The sequence below is a fragment of the Podarcis gaigeae genome (assembly GCF_964106915.1).
Source record: "Podarcis gaigeae genome assembly, chromosome: 2".
NCBI lineage: Eukaryota > Metazoa > Chordata > Lepidosauria > Squamata > Lacertidae > Podarcis > Podarcis gaigeae.
In genome coordinates, this window is record NC_139679.1 from 62,048,274 (window position 1) to 62,064,202 (window position 15,929).

The 15,929-nt window shown below is 39.0% G+C and overlaps 1 protein-coding gene across 3 annotated transcripts; it reads right to left on the reverse strand.

Annotated features, from left to right (window-relative positions):
- Nucleotides 1–792: 792 nt before the first annotated feature.
- Nucleotides 793–15,325, reverse strand: CLK4 (CDC like kinase 4). Of its 3 annotated transcripts, XM_083728569.1 has the most exons (14): nt 15,206–15,283; nt 10,127–12,151; nt 9,566–9,717; nt 8,167–8,386; nt 6,962–7,049; nt 6,529–6,595; nt 5,857–5,973; nt 5,592–5,758; nt 5,390–5,484; nt 4,611–4,740; nt 4,267–4,349; nt 2,328–2,407; nt 1,232–1,319; nt 793–1,150 (listed from the first exon to the last, which is right to left on the reverse strand). In XM_083728569.1, exons 3-14 carry the CDS (start codon nt 9,715–9,717, stop codon nt 1,010–1,012), a joined length of 1,428 nt encoding a protein of 475 aa, XP_083584695.1. In that variant the 5' UTR covers nt 10,127–12,151; nt 15,206–15,283; the 3' UTR covers nt 793–1,009. The 3 variants fall into 3 exon arrangements, with proteins under 3 accessions (XP_083584695.1, XP_083584696.1, XP_083584697.1); XM_083728570.1 differs by lacking the exon at nt 10,127–12,151 and having other exon boundaries at nt 8,167–8,383; nt 15,206–15,325; XM_083728571.1 differs by lacking the exon at nt 10,127–12,151 and having other exon boundaries at nt 15,206–15,270.
- Nucleotides 15,326–15,929: the final 604 nt, after the last annotated feature.

The following is a 15,929-nucleotide window of genomic DNA, read 5'->3' on the forward strand; positions in this document are numbered from 1 at the left end:
ATGCTGAGACACATGCTACTTTAAAGTTGATAATGAAAATGTGAATAATATCGCTAGCTGCAATTTCTGGTCTCTTTAGCAGACCAGGAAGTAGAATTATCTAGCAATTTTTGGCAAAGGTAAAGCATGGCTTTTTATCCACACCCCCAATATTCAAGCACCAAGAGCACAATCTGCCTACCATAAACAATCACATTCATAAGGATAACTGGTGAAATCCAACAGTGGACAAGTGAAGTTTTGCTTGCACAACTGGACTTTCCTCCCCCCCCCCTGCAGCTGACCCCACCAAATCTGCTCCAGAGGATCAGATTCCTGTGGAGCTGATTCTGTAGGCATGAAGAAAAAGGGTAAGTCCCATTACATGAATGGAAGTGTGAATGCTCACACATGAACAACACTGGATTTCACCCAATTAATACAATGCTTTTACTTTTCAACTGTCTTTAATATCTCCCCTCCCAAATGAAATAAAGTAGATTTTACAAATCAACTTAATACAAATGGGGAAACAATGCACTCATTAATTAAAATGGCTGGTAAATATATTCTGAAAAATAAAATGGCAGGCAGGCAATCAAACTAGATCTCATTTCAAATACTGTAGTATTTTAAAAGGTTAATAAAATTTTAAACCTGCCTAAATACAACAATTTAAGGAAACATTGAGCCTAAAAAAGGACCTTTCCCAAACACTGACTTCAGTCCCAAAAACACTCGGTACTAAAATGGTCCAACAATGTTTAACCATGTTACAGTCTTCAAAATATCAATTCAAAAAAGTGCAATCACTTGTAGAAAATGAAAAAATTTAATGTGTACATTAATGCATCCATGATCAGTAATACCACAACTGTTCAACAAGAGAGCCACAGCATCGATACAAAAAATTTATGGTAATATTTACAAAATAAATTGAAAAAATAATTTATTATTTACATCTTCTCACATTATGTTGTTAACTGACACAGTCTTATTGTCTCGTTGGAGGAAAACAGATCAAATGAGTTTATCTATTTTTTAAAGGGTCAAAAAAATGATGCTCCAGGGCTTCATCTAGAGTAATTCTCTTGACAGGGTCATACTCCAACATCCTACGAATAAGGTCAAAAAGATTTTTATGGTCTTTATCATGACAGTGCATGAATTCCTGGAAAAAGAGAAAGAAACTTTAGATACATCTCTTTGGATTCCAGAATCAAGTAGAGGGAAGAAAATAGTACTCTCTTACCTTTAGTGGTTTACACCGCCTCCTAACATAGCGACCTGCAGAACTATGTTCATCCCAGTCCAACTGGTCATGGTGGAAGTAACGTTTCCTGTATACAAAAAAGCTACATGAAATATATCCTTTCTTTTTTAGTTGTTGAAGTGCAGCCTTCTTCCCCTTGTCCTTGAGATATTTTTAATTTCCAGCTGATTCTCTTTGATTCCTTTCTCTCACCATTTCTGTGAGCTCTGGGCCACTTCCTTTACACATCCTGACAGGTATAATCTTCATCAGATCTTTTCCCGACAATAGTTTCTAAGGTTTCAAAAGTTCTTCCTCTGAACAATCTGACCACTGTCAGCTTTGTGGCCATTGCTACTTCACGTGTCCTTGGAAGCAGGTCCCACTGAGATCAGTGGATGCATTCCACTGTGTACATAGGATATCAGTCTTAAATCTAGCAGCTTAAATGCAAGCTTCAAAGAATGGGTGTCCATCCTTGCAAGTCTCTTACCTAAGCTCCCCTGTGCTCTTTCATCTCTTAAGCATATTTCCTCACTTCCCCATCACCCTTCTGCTTGGTCTTACTCTGCTGTTTCTCCTCCTCAGGAAGCCAAGAGGAAGGTCTAGAAATCCTACAGCAGCATCTCAATATAGAGCAGGGGGGGGGGGGAGAGAGCTTCCCTACCACTTTGGTCTCTACAAGTCAAACAATGAAATTAAACAGCTGCTGCTAAAATCAACTGCGAATTTCAAATACAGGGGAGAAAGAGAGGGAGAGCCCAGAGTACATATTCAGATCCATTATATATGTTGTAGCTCAACAGGATTGAAGTGATAAATTTCAATTGGACAGAGCAACACCCCTTGTTTCATAATAACTACTGGTGTCTCCTGTTGTTCTTAGCATTTTCATGTAATAACAATCACAAAATCATGTAAGAATTCCAACAGTCAACGAAATGGAAATTTTTGTTCAGTTTAATTTCTTAACTGCAGAATGTGTAAGTGGCATATACAATTATAACTTCAGGCTTAAGTAGTTTGCAAAAACAGAAAACAAAGCATATTTTTAACCACTTATATAGAACATTTATACAATTTAAAATAAATTTACCTTGATTTTTTAATCATGTGTGTGGGTAAAGGTCCTAGTATCCTCTCCATCATTGCCAGATGTTCCTTACTGTCATGTGTCTGGAAAGGGGAGGGGCAGGAATTGAATGTATGCAATATTTATTCTTTGTCACATTACCAACTGCTGAAGTTAGAATCAAAATATACTTTGCCCATAAACATGATTTTTAAAATTTATACAGTGGTATAGAGGCGTTGTTTTCCCCCTCTAACTCAGTGTTGTTAATCTTCTAAGTATAACATTCCCACCCACCGCTCAGGTTTTCAGCTTTATGGAACACCAGAAGGAAACAAACCAAAGAATACAGAATAAAGAAAACAGAAAAAAGAACTGGTATAATCAAGTTACAGATAGGTAGCCGTGTTGGTCTGCCATAGTCAAAACAAAAAAATTTCCTTCCAGTAGCACCTTAAAGACCAACTAAGTCAGTTCTTGGTATGAGCTTTCGTGTGCATGCACACTTCTTCAGATACTGAAGAATCTGAAGAAGTGTGCATGCACACGAAAGCTCATACCAAGAACTGACTTAGTTGGTCTTTAAGGTGCTACTGGAAGGAATTTTTTTTGTTTTGGTATAATCAAGATCATACAGAGAAATGAAATTTGTAATTAAGTCTCAAATGAGGTCAGAAAAACATTAAACTTCCCAAATAACTGAAATTAACTGAAACTGTGTTTTTTGCAGGCTGTTGTTAGAAGCAGATGTAATAAATATCCAACAAGTGGCATAAAAAGGCTGTGGTTTTTCCTTGTCTCTTATGTGTCAGTTTTTCTGCTGTCACCACCAACCAGACATTTCTAATACACACAGTAAGTCCCAAGTGTTCAGAAACTTCTACTGCTGAGCAACTGTTTGTCCAGCAATGACCAACAGAAATAACAGCAGGTCCTTGAATAGCATATCCTTGTTCTGGCCCATAAAAATTGATAACAGAAAGAATTCTGGCATAAGCACGATAGAAGCCCCAGTAATGTGCAGCAGTTTCAGATCTATAAAAAGGTAAAGGTAAAGGTACCCCTGCCCGTACGGGCCAGTCTTGCCAGACTCTGGGGTTGTGCGCCCATCTCACTCAAGAGGCCAGGGGCCAGCGCTGTCCGGAGACACTTCCGGGTCACGTGGCCAGTGTGACATCGCTGCTCTGGCGAGCCAGAGCTGCACACGGAAACGCCGTTTACCTTCCCGCTAGAAAGCGGTCCCTATTTATCTACTTGCACCCGAGGGTGCTTTCGAACTGCTAGGTTGGCAGGCGCTGGGACCGAGCAACGGGAGCGCACCCTGTTGCGGGGATTCGAACTGCCGACCTTTCGATCGGCAAGCCCTAGGCGCTGAGGCTTTTACCCACAGCGCCACCCGTGTCCCAGATCTACATTATACCAAAAAGTGTGCAGTCCCTCCAAAGATGTTATCGACAAGTATACCATAAATATACTGGATTGTATCCAACAGTGACACTCAGTTAATGGTACAGATTCCTTAAACCGAACAGAAAGGGGTGCAATTTTTGGCGATTGCACCCTTCTGACTTCACAGCCCACCCTAAATCTGCTCCAGAGGGTTTGGGGACTGTCAGGGGAGGATTTAAGGGAGACCCTGGGGTAAGAGCTGAAAACTTCCTTCCCTGATCTGCAGGTGGAGACCTTACCGTCAGCTGAGTGGCTCTAATGGATGCAGCTCAAACTCTTTCCACACATTTTACAAAGTAACTTTGTTCTCCAAACAATCTCAGCCAAAGTCTTTAAATGTTAGTGTGTTATGATACATTTGCAGGACTAGGGTGCATTTAATATTTCGAGCATTTCAACTCTACATACTTGTAGAAATGCCAAAAATCAAATGAAAGCATTAACATATATTTTAAACCAGATTTTGAACTGCAACTCAAGTGAAAAGTTCTAAATAAAAATGACATACACATACCTGAAAGACTGTAAAACCAAGGTAATATTCAATCAGAATGCACCCTATGCTCCAGACATCACAGGGTTGGGACCACCCAAGGGCTATAACACAATTCACAAAACATTAGTTAGTTGAAAATTCAATCCAGACTAGAAAGCCATCTCCTGAACAATCTTGAGGTTATTTCATAAACCATCCACCATTCTTAGATTTACTATTTTCCTCCACTTTTATGGAACACAACTAAGCAGTAATATTATACATGAATATTAAAAGTAATTTTTCAAATGTTTAAATTATATAAATATTATTTAAATATGTTTCCTTGAATTGTTACATTTCCAGGAAAATTCTCTACTAACCTAATATAACTTCAGGTGCTCTGTAGTGCCTTGTAGACACTAAAGTGCTATGATGTTCATTGTCATATGTTGCACTTCCAAAGTCTACAATTTTAATATCTGTATTTTTCAGTGTCCGTTCATCCCTCCTCTGTAACAAAGTCAAAATGAACATCATTATTTTTAAAAAAGAAGTTGAATCTCATTATTAACACAAAGACTTAACAAATCATGCTTTCTGCAGATTTACTCCGTTCTGGGTCTACTGTTCATGCACATGGAATTGGCAAAATCTTCTTCTTCCTATTTGGGAGTGGGGGAAGCCTCTATAATTACCTAAGGCAAATGTAGTTTAACAAGCCATGCTTTTCATATTAAGAGCAATGATACAACAGCTAACCTAGGTGAACTAATTTTTACATAGGAAATCCAAATCCATAGTTTCACAGTTCCTTAATTATACTATATCCATAAGCCTTGTGAGAAACCACATCAACATAACAATTAGTAGTACAAGTACTGGTTTGCTTTGTCATCAGCACATCTGCTGCATCTTCACATAAATGTGAAAAAATGACTGATCTTCTGTTCAAGGCCTTTACTATCATTTATCAATAGATTTTGGTCTTAGCAGCCACAAAGTACTTAAGTAGAATACCTGAATATGCACTTGAATACATCTTGTGTTATGGTAAAGGCTGCTTGATGCGAGCAAAACTTAGAAATTGTATATGGCATGGTTGACCATAAAAAAGTAGAAACAGCCCACTGGGAAGAAGTCTTAAAGCAAGTGAACTTACCATTTTAGAATTATACTTTACTATATAATCAGATTCTACAAATAAAATATTTTCAGGTTTCAGATCTGTATGAGTCAACTTATTGTGATGCAAGACTGCCAAAAAAAAAAAAAGAGAGAGAGAAAGTAGGAACGCAAAACTCAAATCAATGCCTATAATTTTAGGTTATGGAAAAATTCTTTAAATTTTAAAACGTACTTACAGTTTATAGAATGACAAATCTGATAAGCCATCTTCCTAATAAGTTCAATAGGAAAAGGCAAAAAGCTATTTTCTTTAATAAAGTCATAAGTACTGAGTCCCAGCAGCTCAAATACAATGCAAACATGGCCATGATGTTCAAACGATTCCAGCATCTGTACACAACAGCTAGGAAAAAAAGAAAGCAACCAGAACAATAACTGAATAAAAACAATTGGCAATTGAATACTGTTTAAAATAATGCTTTCATTCTAGCTTATACTTACAATCTGCTGCCAGGATCCAAGGCATTTAAGTGCTCCAATACCTGAATTTCTGAACGAGCTGCTTCTCGGTATCTACCAACACTTTTCACAATTTTTATAGCTACATGCATCCCTTTCCTATGGAGTAAAGTAAAATACTGTCAATTAAATTTGCCCATTTTCAACCAAGTGTCAAGCATTCTATTGTAAACTGGATGCATCGGTAACTCATAGTTATTTTACACTTATTATAACACTTATTTTTGAGACAAAAAAGCTAACAACTTTGTGCTATCATCCGTTTTATTTGTTGTACACGTTCACAGAAGAACATAGCAACTGCAGTGAGCATCTAATTATTAATGTTAAGAATAAAATAACTTCTACTATTAGCCCAAGTATGATTGAAAGTTGCATTACACAAATTAAAGCCAGGTGCACCCAGATGCCCACAAGGAGAGTTGAAAAAACAGCTGTTGGTGGGGAGAACTGCTTCTTACTGGGGATGGTGTGTTTGTTGAAATGCACCTGTTATTTATTTCAAAATACTGTATTACAGAAATATTATTGTCTAATTTTCTGTTCTTAAGTCTCACAAAACTTCATGTACATTGGATAGCATGTACATTGGATTTCTACCTTCAGATGGAAAACATTGTTTCAGAGATACTATTGAAAACATTGCATACTTACATGTGATGATCAATGCATTCTACCACTTTTCCAAAAGCACCTTCCCCTAAAGTTGAAATAATTTCATCTAAAAAATAAACCAAAGCTTTTATCTAAGTAACTGAACAAAGATTAACATTGTTAAGCATGTCGTAGTAAAAACATTAACTTAGTGTTTGCCTTTGAAAACATTATTTTATTGGATAGGTGTCATGAAACAGCTATCTAGCTATCAGTCTAAACTTAAGCTGCATTTACTATTGTAGCATTGAATAGCAATATTTAAGAATACAGAAATGAAAAGAAATGTAAAATAATACAAAGACAAAAGAAAAGACAAGGGAGGGCAATGAAGATTTTTTATCCCCCCCACCCCTACTCCTCTTCTAACATACTAGTCTAAACAGATTTTTTGCTGATATTTTTTAAAAAAGGGTTGAAAAATATTCTATACATCTTGCTCTTAGTACGTCTCCACTTTGACAGATCAGGTGACCCTCCTCATCCTCTACACTCCTGGATCTTTTCCTTCGGTGACTCTTCTGGAAACGGCACCAAGATCGTCCAGCCAATCAATATATCAGAGTGAATTCAGGGTAGAATACGCAATTCATTCAGCGGGGATATTCAGGCATTCAGTTACGCACCAGGCCACGAACAGTTGGCAGGAGCAATTTCAAATTCAGTCCCCAGAAATTCACAGGGCACAGTTTATGTTACAGAAGAAAAACATGGCAAGGAACAGATTTTCAGATAAATATTTAAGAGTAGTAAGACAACAGAAACACAACACAATTTTGTTCTCAAATTATGGATTAATTGAAGACTAAAATTTAAATTTGCAATGTAAATATTTACTTTTGCTATTTGAAAAGATTTTGTCATTTGTGTCTACTTTTTTGAAATAACTAGGTCTGATCTCCTTGAATATCTAGCAAAGTATTTTAAAATAATTATTATTAAAAAAGCAGAACTTCAAAGCAATTTTTCTTCCATATTTCAAAAAGCTAAAGGGAAAATATTTATACTTCATGAAATGCAGTCTGCAATCTAATATTCTGAGTGTATTGATTCAGTAGTACAAATACTATTTAAACCATAATAATCCTAAATTTGAATGTAGACATCAGCAGTGTCATACTGTTTCTGGAAAATCCAAACTCCTTTCCTTGCTAATTGGTAGAGGGAATGCTTTCTGACAGATCAGTGAATGATCAAAATTTGCATGGGACTGAACTAAACTACTGAATAGAAACATGCTGAATTCATTAGACTTTTTTCACAGCCTAATTCCATTTAAATTAATACCTTCTGTGTCTTTGGAGATGGGATGGAAAGAGTGGCTTCAAAAGGATATAAAACTCATTCAAATAAGAACAGCACTTGACTGCTTCTCTCTACCAGCTCAACTAAGAAATCATTCAAGTTTTTGAAAACTTCAGACAAAAACTCATGTGGTTGGCACCACTCACTATGTAAACATTTTCAAATGTCTGAATACATGCTATGTATATATTTAAAGCAGATTAAGAGAACCCACGTTTAATTGTAGCTCAGGTAACTGAAACTTTTTAAATATTGATACTCAGAGAATCTGATACTCCGTGAAGAAACTTAAAACACTAATACATTGTTAATACATTTTTAAAGTATGCATACCGAATACAAGCTGTCATGGGGGTCATGTTTCTTATGCTTTCTTTTATGACTACTTTTCCCACTTTGACCAGAGGATTTGCTAAAATGATGTTGGCGACTCTTTTCATACTCTCTGCAATGCTTATAGTCATCTACATCACGGAAGTCATTTATATACTCCTCAACATATCTTCGGTCATGACGGTCTCTCTTAGTTATGGATCTATCTTCCAAGTAGCTGCTGAAAACAAATAAAATTTATTTTTTTCAACTTTTTAAAAAAAAATCTTGATGAAACATAAATCTACCCACCATCAAAATGTAAATAAATTAAAAGTATACTAAGACACTTATTATCTTGAGCTCATCACAAGAATTACACCCTTCCTGCTAGATTTTCAAGAAAGTCTAGTAAACTTTCCCATGTACGTTGCAACAATATGAAAACCTGCGTTTAAATAACTTGTGCAAGTATGGAGTGCTCCCAAAAGGAAAATCACTAATTCAATGCATCACTTGGATTCACAAGAAAGTCATAAACTGCCTCTTCTTCAAAGGCAATGACTGCTTTCTCAGGACAGCTTTATTATTCATCAGCCTTGCTCTATCTCACTTGCTGATAACACTAAATCTCATGAAGTTACATTCAAAACTAACAACAGTCAAGAGCTAGGTGAATAGTGAAGGCCTAGAGCAAAATAGCTACCAATTCAAAGGGCCTGACTTCAGAAACCCATACAAAGCACCCATACAAAGCAGTGCAGAAAACAAGTCAGAGTCAAATTGGACTTTTATTTATATCAGTAAACATAAAGGTCCCACTATTGGAACACTTTCTCCAAAATCTCAACTTATCCAAACACAAAGTATTATATCAAAACCTCACTACACAAATAGCTGAATCAGATAACCAAATGAGAGTCTGCCCACTTCCTTATTTGTGTTTTGCTGGTGGGCAGAAATCACTGGGGGAGGGAGATAGATCAGACAAATCAGTGAGCAAGAGAGATGGCTGCAGCAATTTCAGGCAGAAAGCATGGAGGGAGAAAGCACGGATTAGAAATGAATCACATTTCATCTATATATATATACTGATGTATTAATACGGCACTGTCTACATATACACATAACTACACATATGTGTGTGCACACACAGATATATCTGAAAGCAATCTGGACCACAAATACCTTCTTAAATAGTGCTTTAAAAGCTTTTGCTCATTTCCATACTCTCAAGATGAAAGAAATAATGAATAACATCACAGCAACTATTATTCATTTTTAAGTGAACTACCAGTGAAAAACTCTGATTGTAACTGCAATATGAAAACTTAAAAACGACAAATGTAAATCAATAAAAGATTTAAGTTACATCTAGTTAGATGATCATTAGATGATCATTAAGTCAAGAGTCATTTACCTGTTGGCACTTTTAAGTGATTTATAGCATCTGCCTTCTCTTTCACTGCTATGTGACTTCCGCCTGCGCTTTTGGCTATGTGTGCTCTTTTCTTCATCCCAGCTCCTTCTTTCACCCTGCCCAGAGCACTGCGTTGGCTTTGAGTGCTTCATCTAACACAGGAAAATATACCAAAGCAAAAAGGTTACATTTCAATGAGAAAATAAAGATGAGAGATTAACAATCCCCTCCTGCACGTGTTTATTTAGATGTTAAACAGGGCTAACGCCTAGATAGCACACACCTGTGCACACTTACTTGGGAGTAAGTCCCATAGTACACAGTGGAACGGGCTTCTGAGTGAACATACAAAGATTGGGTTGTGAAATAACTTTAGTCTGTGAAAGGCATTTACAACTGAAAATGTGAAGAAATAAAACAAGTGTGGGGTGAGAATATATCATCAATACAGACTATTTTCAGCTGCCCCATCTTGTTGCTCTGGTATCCCTGCCCTTGTTTCACTTGGACCTAGGTTACATTATCTATCTCATAAGGCAAGACCAACGAATATAGTCATACCTCTTGTTATGTCCGCTTCATGGTACATTCTTTCAAGATACGTCCCACGGCGACCCAGAAGTACCGGAAAGGGTTACTTCCAGGTTTCACCACTCGCACATGTGCAGAGGCACAAAATGACGCCATGTGCATGCACATAAGCGGCGAATCGCAACCCATGCACGTGCAGACTTGCGTTGCATTCTGCTCATGTTGGAAACGGGGCTCCGGAACGGATCCCGTTCGCAACCAGAGGTACAACTGTACAAAACAATCAAGACTAGTGTATTTCAAACTTTGCAATCACAAGGACTAGAAATATTTACTTAGAGAATAGAACCAAGAGTATTTAAGAAATGGAACTGCATATCATACCCCATTATGTTTTATGAATAGAAATACTTATAGATGAAATAGCTATTTTCTTCATCCATTGTTAAATCTGATTGATATACTATATATGTGTCAAATTGGTTGTGAAACTACCCTCCCACACTGATTTCCTCTTAAGAATCAAGTTACCATATTTTTCGCTCCATAAGATGCACCTAGTTTTTAGAGGAGGAAAACAAGAAAAAAAATATTCTGAATCAAATGTTGTACTAAACTATTTAATAAACAACCGGTATATCAGAATCATATTACAACCATGTAAATAAAGTGAACAGCAGTCAACAGTGGCATTAAGAACCATCATCACTGTCATTAACAAATGAAGAGAGACTTTAAGGTTCGGGTACTTTTCTAGTCTTCTTTGAACCCTAAGAACTCATCAGTGCTACAGTCAGAATTTATGAAGCTCAGTTGCTCACAATCACTGATATCACTTTCTTCGCTATCTTGATATAAAATACCATCTTCGTTTCCATCCAAAGCATTGCTAATGCCACATTTTTTGAATGACTGTATAATGATTTCCTCCTTCACTGAGTGCCATGATGTTTTCACCCATTCACAAACTTGAGTGACAGTGGGCCCCTTCATTCGTCCAGTAGGTGTCAGATCATGATTACCAGCAGCCATCCATTTGTTCTGTTCTTTTTGCATAAAGACCTTAAATGGCTTGTTGATGGAAACGTCGAGAGGTTGCAACTGGCTGGTAAGACCTCCAGGAATTACAGCTAGATGAGTCTTCACTTCTTTAAAGCACTTTTTTGTAATTTCGCTAATATGTGCTCTAAACTGGTCAAGTACTAATAAAGCAGGTTTTTTCAAAAGCCCTCCAGGACGTTTGGACCACACCTTTTCAACCCATACTCTCATTCCATTTTCGTCCATCCATCCTTTCTCATGAACATGTACAACAATTCCTCGTGGAATCACTTCTTCTGGAAATGTTTTCCTTTTGAAAATTAACATGGGTGGCAATTTGGTGCCGTCTGCACAGCAAGACAACACAACTGTGCAATAGGTTTTCTCACGTCCTGAGGTTTTCACGGCGATAGTTTTGATATCTTTCAGATCAACAGTCCTATTAGATGGCACATCAAAGATTAGCGGAACTTCATCCATGTTCCAAATCTGGCCAATTTCAAATCCATTTCTCTTCCTAGCATCAATTACAAATTTATGAAAAGACAGAATCTTAGATTCATATTCTTCTGGCATTTTTTGTGCAATTCTAGTTTTGGTGCACATAGCAAGGCCATATTGCTTCATAAATCTGTAGCACCATGATGGTGATCCAGTAAAATCGTGAATGCCTTTCTCTACAGCAATGCGTTTGGCTTCATATATTATCATTTTTGTAGAGACTGCGAAGCCATTCTTTCGGTGATTTTTGATCCATTCTTTCATGGCCATGTCCAACTGTGGCCTCTTTGCAGCATTTCCACGAAAAGTGTGCTTACTTTTATCTGCTTTTTGCAGCTGATCCTCCTGTTTCCTCCACTCTCTTATCATTTTTTCAGTTGGAGGTGACCCAAAATGTCTCTCCGCTGCTCTGTTTCCATGCTCCTTAGCATATGTTACTACCTCTAGTTTAAAAGGAATCTTATATGCTAGTCTTTTCTGCTTTATCATCCTTATCAGAATGGGGGAGGTTTTCTGCAAGAAAATACAGTGATGTACAAACTGTCAGTAATGTACGGTTTCTCAAATGTTTACCACTGAGTGCTGACCATACCTTTAACTAATGGCATCACAGTAAACATAGCCAACATACAGTCTGTATAAAAAAAAATACCGTATCACCCTAAAGGTTTATTGATATTATAGCATACGCATCACTTTCTTGAATTGTCTTAGGCATAGCAGCCAACTCCTAGAGGCCTAGGTGCCTTCGCCCCCCATTAAATATTTGAGGGAGTCCCCCCCCCATGTTGATGGGCATTGTTATTCATATAATGTGCATGCACTTTGTCGAGACCGCAGCAGTTCTCAACCTGTGGGTCCCCAGATGTTGTTGAACTACAAGGCTGAATTGCGGTATGTGAGGTGGGGCTTACCTGCCCCCCCCCCCAATATTTTATTGAAGTTGGAAGAGGGAGGGAAGGGAGAGCTCACATTTGTGCATGCCTGTGGTGGGCAGCTGCCTTGCCTTGCTGGAACCGGAGCAAAAAGAGGAGGAGACACCAGGGCAGAAGCCCTGTAAGCCGCTCCCCCTTTGCTTGAATTACTGGTATAGTCAGCTGGGGGGAGGGGTGGAAGGGGCTGCCCTCTGCCCCTCCTTCCGGCTCATTGTAAAGCAAGTAGAGTAAGATCCGCTTACACACGTGTAAACGGCTCTCCCTTTGCTTGAATTACAGTAAGCCTGTCAGTCCCTTTTCCCACCTCACCAAAAAGCCAGCAAGAGCGGCAGACACGGCTCTTGCTGGCTTTCCAATGAGCCGGAAGGTGGGACGGTCCCTTCTCCCACCTCACCGAAAAGTCAGCAAGAGCCACTTCTCCTGCCTGCATTCTCTCCATAAGACGCACACACATTTCCCCTTACTTTTTAGTAGGAAAAGTGTGTCTTATGGAGCGAAAAATATGGTATATGCTTTAAGGTTTCACTGTGCATTAGTCATTTGAAGGTTAGCTGTGTAACTTAAATCCCACCTTGCTGGATAACATTTCATCATCTGTTAGCTCTCAATATTATATTACAGATCTATATAAAACCTGAAAAGTTCAAGCATTTTGGGACTGAAAGCACCATAAAAATATTTAAATAAAATAGGTATTCTCATAGGCAGAGCGCTCAAGGCTTCAGCAAACAGTTAGGAACACAAACAAATCAAACTCAATCATAATTTGTGTCAGATTTCCATGATTAAAACATCCATACAGGACATTAATTAAATACGTATCAAAATATTACCAGAGTATAATATTCCATCCAATATAGCTTCCCAACCTGTTCTAAAAAGTGGGACATACTAAAAAAAGGGGGGCTTACTTTAAAGACAAAACAATCCCTGTTCACGTGGTCGACTTCACTTCCCTACCCTCTGCTGTTTACATAAGTAACCAAATTTTCATTCCCACCAGGATGAAAAATTTTGACACTTTTATTTGAGCTCCTGTATTTTGGTTAATTGGACTCTCATTTAAATAGCCATTTCAGCTTACATTGAGTTGGGGAGGGAAGAGCTGTTGGGGTTACTCAAAATGGCACGAGAAGAGTGTGAAGCAGATAGCAATAAGCCCATCAACCCTGGAATATCTGTGGTGTCAAGAAAGCTACAAATTCTCCAACCTCTTGGAGGACTGTTTCAAAATCGGTAGGTGAAGTTCTAAAGTGAAAAGAGGGCCGTTCTCAAGCCTGGGATTAGTATCTCCACTAATCCCAAATGGATTGAGACATAACCTATGCAGCTATCAACTAAGAATGCTCTGGGACTCAATTTCCTGCATGAAGCAGGAGGATGGACTAGATGGCCTGCAAAATGACACCACCCCCAAGCCTACATTTCTGCGCCCACGATCACTTGGTGATGAAAGGTATTCTCCCATAGTCAGAAAGTTATTCGTTTGCACTTCCAGGATGTTTTAAAATAAATTCTAATGGGAAGCTCCACATGTTTAAACACTCGGGTTGAACTGTCACATCCGTCAACGTTTATGAAAAAAAAACATGCTTTCTATTCCAAAACTAATTGGGTGTTTTATTCTGTGTGCACCCTGAACCCAATGCTTCCATCAAGGCTGTCTGTGTAAAATATGCATTAGCTATAAGAAGTGTTGCTTCTTCGTGGTAGGGCTTAATTCTAAAACTAGAAATGCTGGGCTTTGCCACTCTCTGGAAGCCACGCTTGCATCCTACCGCACAGAAGAGACTGCTGTCCCCAATCCAAGGAGAGCGGACATTTCATCAGGAGAGGGACCTCAGGCTCTCCTGCTTAAGGGTCCTTCCCCCCTGCCCAGTGCCAGATTTATGTATAAGCTACACAAGCTATAGCTTAGGGCCCCACTCTCTTGGGGGCTGCCCAAAAATTTAAACTGGATGTAAATTTCCAAAATATAAGATAAAAACAAATAAAATAAAACCTACATACAGCAACAGTGTTTTGTGTTGTGTAGGCTCCTATGATGTAAGTAATGGGCCCCACTTGCTAGTCTGCTCCCTAAAATATCACATATTTTGTTATGTGCAAATGGCTTTATATACCTACTAGGTCCATCAATTACCATATAGCATATATTCAACACAAAAAACAGCGACAATTTGTTGTTGACAAAGGACAGCTGGACATATAAAGGGCCCCATTATCTTCAGTAGCTTAGGGCCTCATCAAACCTAAATCCGGCCCTGCCCACCCACCTACCCCCCCCCCAGGGCTGCACAAGTCTAGGGGGTGAGGGGAAGGTTTACATGTTAAGAAGTGCTGGAGGCCTCCGTCTCCGAAGCTCAAATCCGCCCCTCCAAGCGAGGTCTTAAAAAAACAACAACAGGCTTTTAACGCGTAAAAAAATATTCCCTACCTTGCATCCTCTTACTCCCTATATCCCAACGACTGTGGGGGGGGAGTGTGAGAGGAATGGAAGCCCCACAGAGCAAAACAAGGACCTGGTTTCCCGCCCCTACAAAGGGCCTAACGAGAAAGAGAGAAAGAGAAAGAGAGGGGGGGGGAGAGAGAGAGATAGATAGAGGCCGCTTCCCGTCCCTCCGCCACTTACGCTCAACGGCGAGCTGCGAAGGATAAACGTGTCTTCTTCCGTCCGCAAACAAACAAAATGGCGACTTCCCTTCCCTCCTCTCCCTCTCCCTAGCCACGCCCGTAATTGCGGGGTTGCGTCACACGTGCTGATGCATAGACTTATAATATATAGAGGCGCGCGCGCGCACACACACGCAAACAATGTCCGACTTCTGCGTGGGCTGTGAACGACGCTTTTTGTTTCTGGTTTGTCGCAGCAGCTGAGGCAGAAAGCAGCTGCAAAAATAGAGAGCGCTTCTCCTGTGCGCAGGTCTTGCTTGTGGGCTTGTTTGATGTGTGTGTATATATGCTGTAAGCCCTCCAGAATGGCATGGGGAAAGCAGTCAGATGGGCGGGGTATAAATGTTGTTATTGCTGTTGTTATCGAAGGCATCTAGTTGTTTGGCCACTGGTATGGGATTTTATATAAGCCTTTGACCTGAGGACTCTTACGTTCCCAACTTTTGAAAGGGGGGGTGTCTGATGCTACCTTTTGGGGTTTTGCTGTTGTTTGAAGTGGCGGGGAAGGAGACACGCTTCCCTTAAGATCTTGCGAGGTTCTGCACTCCAGCCCTGTGAATTCGAAACAGCATGAAATGCAACCTGAAAATTGTCTCCTGACAATGGGATTTTTCTCCTCTATAATTTCCTATCTCTATATAAAGCGGGATTGGCGCGGAGAATGGAGGTTCTGCGTTTTCATT

Bases quoted from the DNA above. Each gene is read 5' to 3' on its own strand.
- CLK4 (XM_083728569.1), bottom strand. From the start codon at position 9,717: ATGAAGCACTCAAAGCCAACGCAGTGCTCTGGGCAGGGTGAAAGAAGG. The intron at 8,387-9,565 runs GTAAATGACTCT...ATTTGTTTTCAG, and splicing joins TCACTTAAAAGTGCCAACAG to CAGCTACTTGGAAGATAGAT. The intron at 5,974-6,528 runs GTAAGTATGCAA...TTTACTCCATAG, and splicing joins GAATGCATTGATCATCACAT to GAAAGGGATGCATGTAGCTA.